The sequence below is a fragment of the Hibiscus syriacus genome, unplaced genomic scaffold, assembly GCF_006381635.1.
Source record: "Hibiscus syriacus cultivar Baekdansim isolate YM2019G1 unplaced genomic scaffold, ASM638163v2 tig00110893_pilon, whole genome shotgun sequence".
In the NCBI taxonomy this organism is placed as follows: Eukaryota; Viridiplantae; Streptophyta; class Magnoliopsida; order Malvales; family Malvaceae; genus Hibiscus; species Hibiscus syriacus.
The window spans coordinates 5,987,730-6,004,324 of NW_024062901.1; the positions used below are offsets into that span (position 1 = coordinate 5,987,730).

General features: G+C 35.1%; 1 protein-coding gene across 1 annotated transcript; it reads left to right on the forward strand.

Annotated features, from left to right (window-relative positions):
* The first annotated feature begins 1,176 nt into the window (after positions 1-1,176).
* LOC120145642 (signal peptide peptidase 2-like) lies at positions 1,177-16,304 on the forward strand. Its single transcript, XM_039159436.1, has 7 exons — positions 1,177-1,188; positions 1,329-1,379; positions 1,706-1,792; positions 1,928-1,997; positions 2,469-2,605; positions 2,724-2,801; positions 16,236-16,304. The coding sequence occupies exons 1-7, from the start codon at positions 1,177-1,179 to the stop codon at positions 16,302-16,304; spliced, it is 504 nt and encodes a 167-aa protein (XP_039015367.1).
* The last annotated feature ends 291 nt before the right edge of the window (positions 16,305-16,595 follow it).

Below are 16,595 nucleotides of genomic sequence, written 5' to 3' on the forward strand. Positions count from 1 at the left end.
TGTCATATCTATCATACTGGAAACAATGTCTAATGAGCATGCTATGCGTTTTCCATTTGTTGGGAGTGCAATGCTGTTATCATTTTTCTTACTGTTCAAGTTCGTATCAAAGGACTTGGTTAATGCAGTATTGACAGGCTACTTCTTTGTGTTTGGAATCATCGCTCTCTCGTATGCATTTTTCATATGGGTTTGCTACTACTGATTTACTTTTACACAACCAGTTCACCTGATGCCATTATCTCATTTATTCTTTCTGCCATCAATCTCAGGGCAACAATAGTACAATACTGCCTACCATAAAAAGCTTCTTGCCAAAGCATTGGAATGAAGACTTTATCATTTGGCATTTTCCCTTCACTTTTTATCTATAAGAGAATTTGATTAGTTTTTGAATGGGATTGACGTTTTTATTCTTGTGTGTTTCTTCCTCATTCAGTGCTTTTTGTTATTGTCATTTCTTTCTCCTGGAAATTTCTTTGGATTAGTTTCTTGTGTGGGGAAGTTATATGGAGATTGGACATTTTTTTCCTTTCTGTAGAAGTATACTAGCCTGCTAGGTGCATTAAAATTTTCTGGTTTTTTTATAATTTGTTAGTTTCTTCAAATATTCTTCTCAACTTTCTTTCAAGGATTTGCACTTAGAATTTCATAAATCCAAAATGGAGTAAATCTTCGATTCTTATGATACCTTTTAGTACGGTACATTCCTTTTGCAATTTGTGAGCATTCTGGTTCTTATGCAGTTATGCTATATAAAGTTGCCAGGTCTGCCCACTGGAATAGTTTGAATACCGAATTCTGTTGATAATTTGAGTTTTAGGTCTTAGTTCCCTGCTGGAGTGGTATAACCTTTTCCTGCTTAAAGTTGAGTACATCTGTATTTAGTTGTGTCTGTCATTGACTCCGTAGAATTCTTATTTGATCTAGTTAACATTAGCTTGATTGCATTATGCAGAATGATATTTTTCCTGACACTTTTCTTAAACAGCTTTTGAGATTGAGTTCACAAGATCTCAGATCATAGCTGCAATCTCTGGAACTTTTTTCTGTGCATGGTATGCTTTGCAGAAGCATTGGTTGGCTAATAACATTCTGGGTCTCATTGATTTTGCAATGTGACCTAGACTAATCAATATTATCGGGTATATTCTAGTCAGTATTCTAGCCTGTAATATGGAAGTTTCTGTCTGTCAATCTTTTGGTTAGGGCTTACTGAACTGGTTCAATGATGGTTAAAGTATTATTTTCCTTAATCTTTTAATAATTTTATGAAAGTGCTTATTTGTTTGCTCCATGGTTTGAATTTCAATTGTTGGTTTTGTTAGGGAATTGAAATGCTTTCCCTTGGATCGTTTAAGACTGGTGTCATTCTATTGGTGAGAAATTGGATTAGTGATTTTTATGTGCTATTCCCCGTCACTGGCGCAAGTTAACGCCTAATATTATTTTTTTTAATGTAGCAATGTTTTGCTTGTGTTTAGCTTATCATGATCTGAATCAAACAACTTCACCTTAGCCATGTACTATTAAGCAGATCAATCATGACATAATCAAATGACTTTACTATAGCTGCTTATTGTTTTCTTTGGCTGATTAGACAAATTACAATTTTGTTAGTCTGCTATTTGACCTTAATTTTGCCTTCTCTTTTTCAACCATGTTTTCTTTCCTCTGATTTTTCTCCCATCTATATGCATTGCAGGCTGGGCTTTTTGTATATGATATTTTCTGGGTATTTTTCACTCCTGTTATGGTTAGCTTTGCAAAGTCTTTTGATGCTCCAATAAAGGTCAGTTCACCCCCTTCCATCTGGAATACTTAGCCTGGTTAGTTCTTGTTTCGATATATGTACTTTACATTTTTCATGCACTATTGTAAATTTGTTACCATTGTAAGTTCTTATTGCTTTGATATTTTCCTGCAGCTTTTGTTCCCTACAGCTGACTCTGCCCGACCATTTTCCATGCTTGGACTCGGTGACATTGTCATTCCTGGTATGTTTGAAATCCATTTTAGTTGGTGTCTAAAGCATGCTTCTGTTATGATATGAGCTGTTATTCTAACTAAAAGAAGTAATCCATGATTTTGAATGTTGAAACAAAAGAAAATGAAACTACTTTTTCCTTTCCTAATTGTATCTTGCTTCGTATCTAAGAGGTCTTGCATCTTTGTATTGATAACTGTTTTACTTATATGCTTTGAGATCTAAGGCCTCGAGTGCGGTGGCGGATCTCGACAAAACAAGCTGAGGGGGTCTACTCAAAATTTTAAATGCTTGAACTAAAATTTTCAAAATGTTCCTGGGTAGCATTAGTCTCAGCTGCTGGTGTTTTCCTGAGACCATTTGTTCTTAAATGAAATATGAACATTTTGCTTAGATATAAGTGTCTATGAGAAGAAGAATACTTGTGTGATCAATGTTTTTTTTTGTTTTTTTTATATATTGATTTATTTCTCCCTTGTAGGTGTTTTTGTAGCACTAGCATTAAGATTTGATGTGTCTAGGGGGAACGTGAGCCGATATTTTAAGAGCACATTTTTGGGATACACGGTGGGCTTGGTCCTTACAATTGTTGTCATGAACTGGCTTCAAACTGCACAGTTTAACTATTTTTGATCTTCTGTTTTATCTGATCTTGTTATGGAACATGTAGCTTTATCCTGTAGACATGCACTCATCCTGTATCGTGACAATTTTCATGCTCCTTTTCACTTATCAGCCTGCACTTTTGTATATTGTACCGTCTGTTATCGGATTCTTGGCTGTTCACATCATATGGAATGGAGAAGTTAAACCGGTTTGCTCCTAACCCTTGTCTGATTCTCTCTGGCAAAATGTTCTTGGCTTGAAAAAACAATAAGAAAAAAAAAAACTGGACACGTCAGATGGTGAAAATTGTTGTTATTATTTCGCTTGTCAAGGACATGAAACTTGAGCATTAACTTCTGTTTTACAAGGGGCTGTAGCCTGTAGATTGCTTGAATAGTTAAGACTTTAGAAAGAAGCAATTTAAATCTGAATGAAACCTTTCCTTCTTTTGAAGCATGTATCCGACACGGGTGTAGACTAGAGCAGGGTTTAAAATCGCGGTCGCGTTTTCGATCATTTCCAGTTTATCGTGATTGTGGCTTTCGCGGACGTTATTGCGGGCGTAGCGGGTAACTCAGATGGCGGCGAAACCGCTATTTCGCGAGTGTAGATGCTTATTTTGTCCGGGCTTATAGAAAATTACTTGCGACCCAACTCGTACCCAAGACAATTGAAGACCCAATTCAAGTCCAAGGATCCAGTAGAGCAGCCTCTGTTCCACGTGAGAATTCCCTGAAAAATAAAGACGGTTATGGGGAGTTAACAAGCATGAATGAGAAGTTACTAATAAGATTGGGGTCCATAATCGCAGGAGGAAATGGAAAAGAGGTTCAGTTTTTATTGGGAATTAACCATCAGAAACTAGGAGATCAGGAGGGGAACTAGAAGAAAAAAAAACGTAGAGGAGAGTGAGCCATTATATGACAGAGAGACCATTTTTCGAAGAGGGGGAACACATCAGCAAATCCAAGGTTGGGAGCAGCATTTTAAAGCCGTAAAATTCTAGGTTTCTCATACAATTAGTTTCATTTTCTTCCATCTCACTGCTGGTCATATGCTTTCTCAAACCCATGGTGTTTTAGAGACTACAATTCTATGAGGGGTTGCACTTATGTGCACTAGCTTTCTTTATTTGATTTTCTTGGTCAAATTGTGATATTATCCCCTTTAATATATGTGTGTTGGGTTATGAATGGTTGAAAAGGGTGCAGTTGGTGAGCCATGAATGCTCGCAAAAAACAATTCACTGTACTGTATTCTCATTAATTCTTTATTGCTATTGTTTTAATTGTTTAATACACCTTAGAATTAACAATGTGGAGTAAACAACACGATGCTTTTAGCATTTTACCACAGATACGAAAATTTTGACTAATATATCCGTTGGTGTTATGAAGTTTCGAATGTATGGGTGACTAGAAATAGTTGGGTGGTCGGAGTAGTGGTTCCGGTTATGAGATGTGGCTGAGATAGTTTCAGTTTAAGTTAGGTTTAATATTTGAAGTAGTATATATATTACAACTCTAGGGTAAATTATAGTTTAGTCCTCATAGGTTTAGCTTTAATTTGCACTTTAGTCACCTACAAGGACTGCTTTTAAATCTTGTCATTTTGTAATTTTCCTGATTTCGTTGTTTTCCCAATTTTAGTTTTAGTTGTAATTTTTTAGATATTTATGTTAAATCATCTATATTTATGTGTGTTTTTTATTTAAGTCTTTGGTTTATTTTCAATTAGTATGTTTAATTATACATTTATTTAATTTAGTCATTTTTAATATATATAAAATTTATAGTTCAACATGCCATGTTTTTATTTGAATCACATTTGTACATTATAGGTTAGTATGCATAATCTATGACTTTTAATTAAAATATACGTATATAATTTTTTGTATGTCACGTTGTGTGATATTTTTAATTTTGTTTAATTCATTTTTGGCATGACATCCTTTTTGAACAATTTATATGACATCCTCACGTGCATAACTCGACATATTACACAATTGGATTAAGGGTAATACACTTTTAATTTAAAATTGTTTTAAGTGGGTTGTCATACGCATTTGAGATCCGCTTTTAATAATTTTAAAATAAAAGTATATCCCGAAAGTGAAACCTAAAAATTGATTCTTCACCTAAAATTTGGGAATGAAAGAAAATGAAGTGTTCATTTATTTAAATTTATCGAGAAAAGATTGTTATAGCTTTTAAGATCTGATCTCGATATTTGTAAATAATCGAACACTCTTTATCTTTCTAAAACGACTCGATAATATTAATTTAATTTATTTGAGTGCTTTTGAATGTTTTTAAATTTACATCTTTGTTTTATGGGATCAAAAATCAAATTAAGTTCGAATTTGTAAAGTTTAATGCAAAGACGTTAACTAATCGATTAGGTACCGATTTAGGGTGTTGTGGGGGTGTTAATCATTCCCCACACGTAACCGACTCCCGAACTTATTTTTTTGGTAACATAAACCACAATTTGTTGTTTTAATTTAAATTAATTTTTTATTTAAAATGACAAAACATTTTTGGGTGCCCAATCACACCCTAATCAAGGATTGGTGGCGACTCTTTGAACCGTATTTTTCGATTGTAAAGGAAATTCAAAATTTTTTGAAACGAGAGGCCTTTTAAATCGCATTTGTTTTTAAATTAGAAAGAGGTAACTTAAAAATTAATGTGGTTTTCAAAATCTCACATTTAAGAAAAAAATCGTTTCGACAGCTTAGTGACTCTGCTGGGGACCTTTTTTTTTAGAGTGTCAGGTCGATAGTCGATTAATTAATTGTCTTTGCAATTAAAAGTTATAAATTCATTTTAATTTGGTTTTTGATCACTTGTTTGGTTTTTAATAAGTTTTGTTTGTATTTTGGTTTTTTAATTTAATTTGATTAACAATTAAATAGTTGTACTGATCTGTTTGCTAATGGTTTCAGAATAATTGTGTGTTTTGGGAATTGATTTTGAGTGTTTTTATTGTTTGTTTTTTCGCTTTTCCTCACACACTGCACAGCTGCATTATCATAACATGAGCCAAAACCCCGCTCCGTCCTAATTAAGTAGGAGTGAGAGACTATGCCCTCGTGTGGTTTTTACATCCGTATGGGATAGTTGATTGCTCCTGGAGCTCACGCCTTATGGTCCTCGTGATGGTATTCACCTCCGTATGGACATAAGGAGGTGTGTTCCCTCGAAATTGAACTCGATCCCCTAAAGCTTGTGATGGGCCAGGATTGAGGGTTCGGTAGCCCAATGGGGCACCGACAAGGACAATTCGAGAACCTATTACTTTAGAACTGAACCCAACATATGGTGAACATAGAGCCTGAATTTAGGTCGAGCCTAACCCGAACCTTAAGAGTCATGTGAGGAGGGTACACAAGGAAAAGCTTTTTGAGTCATTCAATTTTGCTTTTTGAATAAATGTATGCAAACTAGAAATCATGTGGTTAGGTTTATTTTTCTCGAACAAGCATGCGAATTAGATATCATGCGGTTAGGATTTTTTGTGAATGACAAAGTATGGGGTAGATATCATGTTGGGTAGGATTAACTAAAGTATGATTGGGTAGCCAGCATGTGAGGGTAGGTTTTATTTGATGTTTATGGTACTTATTATTTTGTTGTTTATATTATGTGTACTAACCCATTTTTGTCCTATGTCTATTTTATTTTGATTTTATTGCATTCACATCTTCATGTCATCACAAGGTGTTAATTCGCAAGTGATTGACTAATGATAAGGCTAGACATATTGAGACAAGAAATTCTCAACCATGTAGTCAAAACCGAGAGATCCAAAGATGTTCGACTGATCATGAAGAATGATATCCGCTGAATGAAGAAATCAAGCTGATTGAAGACTTCCTTTAATAGGGAAAAGGCCAAGATGTTGACTCAAGAGATAGATACAATTATACCAAGGATGAGAATTCCCTTCAGAAAGACATGAAATCACTTCGTATTGAAGATAAAAATTGAGACCTCAAGATTCAATTTAAAGACATATGGCGTTATCAAAGGTGATAAAGTACGCCGACAACTTTGAGTGCAATATTAGATTCCATGAAGAGTACGACTCAAGGAAATGAAGAAATGAAGAATCACATTTATATTTTGACTATATGGTGTACTGAATTCTTGTTGTCTAAATGAAGGTTGTTCTATGGTGGTCACTTTTAGAATTAACACCTTGTGCATTTGCATTCTTATTAGCATTAATTTATTTATTTTGTTATTGTTGCTTTTTGTCATTTTGTTATCTCATTTGTACTAACTTGTTTCTATATTGTTTTTTCTCTTTGTCCGCATTGCATGATCATGACATATTCAAAGGGTGTTGATTTGTGAGTGGTCATCATAGTAAAAAGTTTTAATGACGGACAAGGGGTTTCGTGATCAAACAAACTATAACACAGTCAAGAAATGGCATCCTAAGAAAACTTCGAAAATAGTGGATAGTTACGCGCATAAAGATCATATGTCTGACGGAGAGCACAAGGAGATAAGAGAGATAAAAGAGCAAATGTCCAAGATGATGGATAAAATAGATGTTTTGTCCAAAGGAAGAGAGACTTCTACAAAAGAAAAGAAAGATCTCAATGAAAACAATCTCGAGGTGTCAGATACGCAAGGGACTACTTTAGAACCTGTTGATTCTAGTCAGTATGAGAAATCACGCACAATCATTGTTCGTATCAACAAGTTGTTTGGAAATGCCAAGGAAATAGTGGCAACTATAGAAGTTCAGAAGGATGAAAAGAAGACATGCAGTCAAAACTCGTTGGTGTTTGATAGACTACTCCCAACATCAGGGAAAATAAAACTGGAAACTCCAGTTCAACCCAAGTTGAGAGGTGACTCTCATTGAGATTCCATCCCAATATCATATAAGGAATTGTATGATGAATTGTTAGAAGCCTGAGAAGTGGCCCCATATTATGTGAAACCTTTGCAACCTCCATATCCAAGTTGGTATGACGTCAACGTTCGTTGTGAATATCATACTGGAATTCAAGGACATTCTATTGAGAATTGTTCTACCTTCAAACGTCGAGTCCAACTTCTACTAGATCATGGAGTATTAGAGTTTGAATTGAAAGGAAAACCCAGTTTGAAAACGGATTATCCTGTTGAGTTTGAACCAAAAGTGACCAAAGATAAGGGTATCAGTGAGGACATCCAGGAAGAAAATTGTTTGTCAAAATACGAAACTCTGATTCACCATTTAAGGGGTGAAAATGATAAATTGAGTAGAGAGATAAAAGCTATACAGGATGTTTTTCAAAGGATCAATCAAACTTTTAAATTTGCTGGTATAGGAAATGTCTCAGAGGAGTGGATAATAGGGGTCACTAAACTGAAAAATGATGTTGAACAGTGGAGAAGGAATTGTAAGGTGCAAGAAGGTCGAGCCGAGAAGTTTTCTCATGATTTACAAATTGCAGAAAAAAGACAAAATATAGTTGTTGATAATTTGGGAAGATATCAGGCCAAAAATCAGATGTTGAATAGGTCTATTGCCAATATGGAAATTTCATATCAACGCCACAAGTGAGAGAATGACGCTGAGCTAGAAGCCGTTAGAGCGAAGAACGAGAAGTTGATGAAGATTGTGGATGATTGCAGTGATCTTATACAAGAGCTTCATAACTACAATGACTTTCTTACAAGGAAGATTCAACAGCAGTGTCTACAGCTCCGAGAATCAGCACTCAAGATAGAGAAAAGAGATAACGTCATGAAAGAAGCTATGACCCAAGCAAGCAATGTGGCTCACAAATGGGTTGATTTAGCTGGCTTTGCAAGAGAATTGAAGCAGATTGACAACTCGGCCCCCGAGCATGAGTGGAAATTAAATTGGCTTTTGAAGGAGATAGAAAAATTTGGATTGAAAGCTGTCTGCTATATTTAAGGTTTGTTTGATGTATCGAGACCTTTGTGTTCAATGAAAGTTGTTTTAAGATGGTCACTCTGGAATGACACCTTTTGTATTGGCATTTGTCATTTGCATTTGCATTACATGTATTTATTTAAGCATTTTACATGCATTAATTATAAAAACACAGAAATAATTTATAGAAGGATATGTGACAGTAATCACAAGATCATCCATTCATACTACTTCCTCATTGTCATGAATAAACAAATGGAAATAATGGAGCAATCTCATAAGGGATCACAAGATCAGTTGCAAGAGCAATTAGTCGGGTCACAACCAGATATGAGGAATCAAGCATCGGGTTCTTTGCAAGGCGTATCGAATCAAATGATCCAAGTACTGGTACCACAGGCTGCTGGTAAAGAGAAAATGGAGGATAAAGGAAATCAATCTCATCAGACTGGTACATCAAGAGTGATAATTTGCCCTGAAGTATCTAACTCAGACCTAGGGATGAGCCTCGTCAATTTTGAGCAATTTGAAGACAAATTCATATGGTTGAATAAAGCCATTGAAGATATAAGATTGTTAATGCCCCTCACAAGGAGTTAGAAGCTAGTGAACTCAGTTTGGTCCCTGATTTGGTCATTCCACATGAATTTAGGGTGCCTAATTTTGAGAAATATGATGACACTAGTTGTCCTCTAATTCATCTAAAGATGTTTTGTAGAAAGATGGAAGGGTACCTAAATAATGACAATATGTTGATTCATTACTTCCATGATAGTCTTGCTGGGCCAGCTATAGTATGGTATAACCGTTTGAACAAAGAACAGATCAAGACATGGGTCAACCTAGCTGATGCTTTTCTGGGACAATATTAATATGTTAAAGGCTTAGCCCCAAAAAGTCATGACCTTCAAAGGATAAGAATGAAAGCTACTGAGAGCTTTAAAGAATATGCCCTAAGATGGAGAGGAGTGGCAAAACAAGTTCAACCTCCTTTGTTAGAAGAAGAAATATCATATATGTTTCATGATTCTCTTCCAGTTCCTTTCTTTGAGTTAATGTTGGGAAAGTCGATGAATAACTTCAAGGATCTTATGACAGCTGGAGAGTTAATTGAGGATGCAATCAGCAAAGGAAACTTGAAAGACACTTCTACCCAACCGATCAAAAGGAACAAACTGATGAGGTGAATGAATGTTACGTCCAGAGCTCTCAAAGCCTAAAAAGAAAAGGGGTAGTGGGTTACTCGAGACGTCCAAAGAAAGTCCCAATATCGAAAAATGCTTTAAAAGTGTTCCAAACTCCTATCTCAGATCTGTATCCCCATTTGATTGAAGGTCAATACCTCATACCGAGGCCAGTGAAAGTGCAACCAGACCCTTCTGCTCATAGCTATGATCAAGATAGTGTCTGTGATTTCCACTTGGGGGCATTGGGACATTCTACGGGAAACTGTAGGCCGCTGTTAAAGGAGATAGAGATGCTTGTGGCAAATGGGACGTTAACAGAGGAATTGGTGGAATAGTGAATGACGAGCTCGAGTGGGGCATCAAAGAGCAATATGTAACACCTGTTTGAGTTAAGTGCCACGACATTATATGGGTAATGGGGCATCTTAAGTAGGAAGAGAACATTTCATTCTATCATTAAGCTTTATTTCATTTGCAACATCATGTTTGAACTTGATTTTCATCATTTCTCAGTTTTTTTTTGTAATGATGTTTAAATAAATTCATGTTACTTTAAGGATGGCGAGCATTGAATCAAATTTGCAACTTGATATTCTTTTAATATCAACTGAATTAAAAAACTCTGTAAATGGTCAGAGTTATTGTTCTTTGACAAAGTGATATGATTGAAACCTGATAAAACAAGGACCTTGACCTTATCCTCAAAAGATACAATCGAACACTATACCATTTTCTTGCAGGGACTGTATAGCCTTATTCTATCATATGGATACGAACAAGAGGCTTGGTATTCATGTATGTATAGGAGCGGACAACATGGGGCATCTTTTGTGTATGATGTTACAAAACCAACTAGATTTTACTTTTGTTGATGATGTTCAAGGATGATTATGATCTTTACAGATGGAATAGTCGAGTAGGTGAATCTAGTTTAGGTCAGTTGCTTGGAAATTGAACTCTAACGATGAGATTTTCTGACTTTCAACAACACATTGACTATGACAGGTTCTTCTTGACAAGCTTAAGAAATTGGATCCGTATACCCATATTATAATATTATATGTATACAATAAAGCTTGAGCTCTCCCTCTAGAGCAATTGGTTAAACGCCCTGGCTTTATGGATAAAATTCAGCTAGCCTGATAAATGTGATTATATTATATGTATACAATAAAGCTGAGCTATTCTGTTAAAGCAATTGGTTATAGAGGAAACTCGATAGCCCTGGCTTTATGAATAGATTATATTCAAACCATGACCTTGATCGAGTACTTGGGAATTCGGTGTATGCTCCACTGTGATTGTCAAGTCAAAGATTTTGTGACGAGATGAACCCTTCAGCTAGCCCGATAAAGGCAAATTACAATAAAGCTAATTTCAGCTAGCCAAACATGGCAATTTTATGAATAAGGAGTTTCGGTAAAAATGGACTAAGGGAGTTAAGGAACACCTATTATAGTCAATTTCACACGAGCACTCAGGAATTTCATTTTTAGACCGATATTTCTGCACTGCCTTTGTTAGAGGAGTCTACGAAGCTTGAACAAATGAAAGATTTTCAGAGAATTGAAATAGAAGTGTTCTAGAAAGTCTAGTAATTGATTATGCTAGTTGCGTCATTTTGTCCGTATCCGATTAAAATACCAAGCCAGAAGGAGGAGCATGTTGTGATGTTCACAAGGACCGAGAAAGAAATATAATTTTGTTGGTTAAAACCTTAAAGAATAAGAAGCCAACCCATCAATTTTGACACTTGTCAAAGAGCTATAACTTTGAAAACATTAGAGAAGCTATTCATTCTTTTGATATTCTGTTAACTCATGTTTGTGATTTGATTCGATTGTGAGCCTGAATTGAGGGGCAATGTTTTATAAAATTCTTTCATTCTTTGATCCCTAAAATAAGAGAAAAGGGAAAAACATTTTCAAACAGAACAGTCTCAAAAGTGTAAAGTCCTTGAAGTTAGTAAGGCTTATTTTACCTCTGTTGTAGAAAAATAAATAAATGATGTTAGCATTTCACAGTATTGAAAGCAAATGGTTTGAGAGATTAGAAGGACTAAAGAATAAAACTTGTGACATTTCCTTGTGACGTTGTCAATAACCCATCAAGAAGAAGATGATCTCATTATTCAGAAGGGGCACATACTATAGCTTGTATAAAATGCAAGACATTTTGTTAGAAGAATTGATCACTTCTTAATTGTTTATGACAATGTGAAGAGACGCCTTCAAACTACTTGACAACACCACTGTGTAGTGACACCAGAATGAGAACATTCAAGTTAGGATATGTTGGGCACAAAGAAATCCATGAGTACCCACTTTGGGGCATGACCAGAAACCCATATCATGTTGGGATGACAAGATTCAGACCAAGAAGATATTGAGAATGAGTCTCACGACTTGAAGTGTTAGGGGCGGACCGTGAATTTGAGCAGAGCTTACCTTGTAAAGCAAACCAACCAAGCATTAATCAATGGCAGAGTCCTGAAAGAACAACTCAGAAAGCGTAATTGAGCCAAGGACGGAAATAGGGCAACATAGTCGTATTTCTTACCATAGCAAAAAGTGGAGAGAGAAAGCAATTTCTCCGAAATGAAGATAGAAAACGAAGACAACAAGAAGATAGAAGAAGATCAGATGGCTCTTCAGAAATACAATTTGGAAATTATGAAATGTTGCATGGGTATCTAAAGCAAACCCTGGAAGGAATGATCAAGTAGAAGAAGACTGAGTTCGTCACTTTGGAGCCAAGTGAAGATTGATTCAACATTTATGCACTCATGAAAACATCATTTGCATAAAATAAAATGCATTACATTGATACATTTAATTGCATTAGTGTTTCATGCATAAACACATGATTTTGACAGATCTTCTAGTGAAAAGAAAAGATGCATGATGTTAAAATCCCGACGATTGAAAGGTAGAAGTCAAACATCAAGTACAGGGAATCATGTTTAGAGAGAGAACCTGAGAAACGCAGGGGTCAATCCACAGGGGAAACGTTACTTTGAAGCGGGGCACGTGGCCCGACCATTAAGTAGTTTTATGAAGTGATGAAAAGAATTTCTCATTAAAATATGAAATTTGAAATTTTGAAAAATAAGTAAGGTTTCTTACCCAGTAAACAATTTAAGTCATTCGGGCCATCAGTAAGTCTTTCGAGCATGATGATAAAATCTTTCGGGTCATCTATAAGCCTTTAGAGCAAGATAATAAGTTATTCGGGCCATCTATAAGACCTTCAGGTAGGATGTTTTCATATGAGTTTGAAAAATAAGAAAGTGATGTTTTAAGAAAATGAAACCTTTGAAAATTAATAAGGATTTTTTTTTCAAAATTTCACACTTAGTAAGTCCTTCGGGCCATCAATAAGTCTTGCGAGTATGATGCTTAAATCCATAGGGCCATCAGTAAGTCTTTCGAGCATAATGATGAAATCCTTCGGGTCATCAGTAAGTCTTTCGAGCATGATGATTAAATCATTCGGGTCATCCATAAGACCTTCGGGTAGGATATTTTCACACCAAGATGATAAGTTATTCGGGGCATTTTAAGCCTTCTCGAGTACAAAGAAGTTGATCAATTGATTAAAAGGAAATGCGCATGAGGAGTCATTAACCAATTCAAGGTCCTAGGAAGAGAAAGGTTCAGATGGCAGCTGAGTCCAGGAAGATTTTCATACCTAGTTGTAGCGAGACAAGCTCCCGCAAGAGAAATGAATTCTCAAAGATTCTCTTAAATTCTAAATTTTTCGAGTATAATGTTTTTCAAATCTTCAAGCATGCATTATTGAGTGGCAACGTTTGATTTTTAAGTTTAACCTTCGAAGTTGAGCCTTTATGGAAGAATAATGAAGCAGAATCACACCATAAGATTGTTCGAGTTCTAATCCCTGAAGCAAGAGGGAGCGAACCCGTAGGCAGAAGATTATTCGAGTTCTACTCCCTGAAGCAAGAGGGAGCGAACCCATAGGCAGAAGATTGTTCGAGTTTTATTCCCTGAAGCAAGAGGGAGCAAACCCACTGATCGAAGATTGTTCGAGTTCTACTCCATGAAGCAATAGGGAGCAAACCCTTTTTTTAAAAGATTGTTCGAGTTCCTTAATTCCTGAACAACGGGGAGCGGGCCCGACATTTGAAGATTTTTCAAATTTCAGTTATCCTGAAGTAACAGTGGAGTGCTTTAATCTTTTAAAGTTCGCATTTCCGGACAAATTTGACCATCTATTGATCTTTGTTCTATTCTCGTCGCACGACAATGAGTAAAGAGGGGCAGCTGTAGATGCTCATTTTGTCCGGGCTTATAGAAAATTACTTGCGACCCAACTCGTACCCAAGACAATTGAATACCCAATTCAAGTCCAAGGATCGAGTAGAGCAGCCTCTGTTCCACGTGAGAATTCCCTGGAAAATAAATACGGTTATGGGGAGTTAACAAGCATGAATGAGAAGTTATCAATAAGATTGGGGTCCATAATCGCAGAAGGAAATGGAAAAGAGGTTCAGTTTTTATTGGGAATTAACCATCAGAAACTAGGAGATCAGGAGGGGAACTAGAAGAAAAAAAAACGTAGAGGAGAGTGAGCCATTATATGACAGAGAGACCATTTTTCGAAGAAGGAGAACACATCAGTAAATCCAAGGTTCAGAGCAGCATTTTAAAGCCGTAAAATTCCAGGTTTCTCATACAATTAGTTCCATTTTCTTCCATCTCACTGCTGGTCATATGCTTTCTCAAACCCATGGTGTTTTAGAGACTACAATTCTCTGAGGGGTTGCACTTATGCGCACTAGCTTTCTTTATTTGATTTTCTTGGTCAAATTGTGATATTAGCCCCTCTAATATATGTGTGTTGGGTTATGAATGGTTGAAAAGGGTGCAGTTGGTGAGCCATGAATGCTCGCGAAAACAATTCATTGTACCGTATTCTCATTAATTCTTTATTGTTATTGTTTTAATTGTTTAATACACCTTAGAATTAACAATGTGGAGTAAACAACACGATGCTTTTAGCATTTTACCGCAAATACGAAAGCTTTGACTAATATATCCGTTGGTGTTATGAAGTTTCGAATGTATGGGTGACTAGAAATAGTTGGGTGGTCGGAGTAGTGGTTCCGGTTATGAGATGTGGCTGAGATAGTTTCAGTTTAAGTTAGGTTTAATATTTGAAGTAGTATATATATTACAACTCTAGGGTAAATTATAGTTTAGTCCTTATAGGTTTAGCGTTAATTTGCACTTTAGTCACCTACAAGGATTGCTTTCGAATCCTGCCATTTTGTAATTTTCCTGATTTCGTTGTTTTCCCAATTTTAGTTTTAGTTGTAATTTTTTAGATATTTATGTTAAATCCTCTATATTTATGTGTGTTTTTATTTAAGTCTTTGGTTTATTTTCAATTAGTATGTTTAATTATACATTTATTTAATTTAGTCATTTTTAATATATATAAAATTTATAGTTCAACATGCCATGTTTTTATTTGAATCACATTTGTACATTATAGGTTAATATGCATAATCTATGACTTTTAATTAAAACATACGTATATAATTTTTTGTATGTCACGTTGTGTGATATTTTTAATTTTGTTTAATTAATTTTTGGCATAACATCCTTTTTGAACAATTTGTATGACATCCTCACGTGCATAACTCGACATATTACACAATTGGATTAAGGGTAATACACTTTTAATTTAAAATTGTTTTAAGTGGTTTGTCATACGCATTTGAGATCCGCTTTTAATAATTTTAAAATAAAAGTGTATCTCGAAAGTGAAACCTAAAAATCAATTCTTCACCTAAAATTTGGGAATGAAAGAAAAAGAAGTGTTCGTTTATTTAAATTTATCGAGAAAATGTTGTTATAGCTTTTAAGATCTGATCTCGATATTTGTAAATAATCGAACACTCTTTATCTTTCTAAAACGACTCGGTAATATTAATTTAATTTATTTGAGTGCTTTTGAATGTTTTTAAATTTACATATTTGGTTTATGGGATCAAAAATCAAATTAAGTTCGAATTTGTAAAGTTTAATGCAAAGACGTTAACTAATCGATTAGGTACTGATTTAGGGCGTTATGAGGGTGCTAATCCTTCCCTACACGTAACCGACTCCCGAACTCATTTTTTTTATAACGCAAACCACAATTTGTTATTTTAATTTAAATTAATTTTTATTTAAAATTACAAAACATTTTTGGGTGCCCAATCACACCCTAATCAAGTATTGGTGGCGACTCTTTGAACCGTATTTTTCAATTGTAAAGGAAATTCAAAATTTTTCGAAACGATAGGTCTTTTAAATCGTATTTGTTTTTAAATTAAATAGTGGTAACTTAAAAATTAATGTGGTTTTCAAAATCTCACCTTTAAGAAAAAAATCGTTTCGACAGCGAGCACTATCATATTTTTAGACCGTGATTTGAAACCATGAACTAGAATAATTTCGAGAGAAATGAGGAGTCGGGACGACGTAAACTATGTTCTATACTGGGATTATGATCCGGTTAATACGATGTAATGTGGTGCGCAGTTGTTGGAGTTTGGTGAATCAAAGACGGCAGTTGCAACGCAAGAAGGTTGCAAGAAGGTGGAAGATTGAGTTGGCAGACACTGAAACAGACGCTTTTTTATAGGTTGAGAAGGAAATAGTGTTTTACGTTAAAAGCCCAAATGTTAGTTTCTATATCATAAAGGTTCTATTTTTCTTCGATAAAAAATGGGTTTTAATTATAAAAAGTTAACTTTTTAATAGACGTATTCAAATTTAAGATATTTTTAATTTTTAATTATTTTTTAATAGTCAAAATAATTATAAAATAATATCTGTCTATGCTTCTTTTAATCAATTGACAATAAACGAATAAATACCTCCGTAAACGTAAGTGTTAGA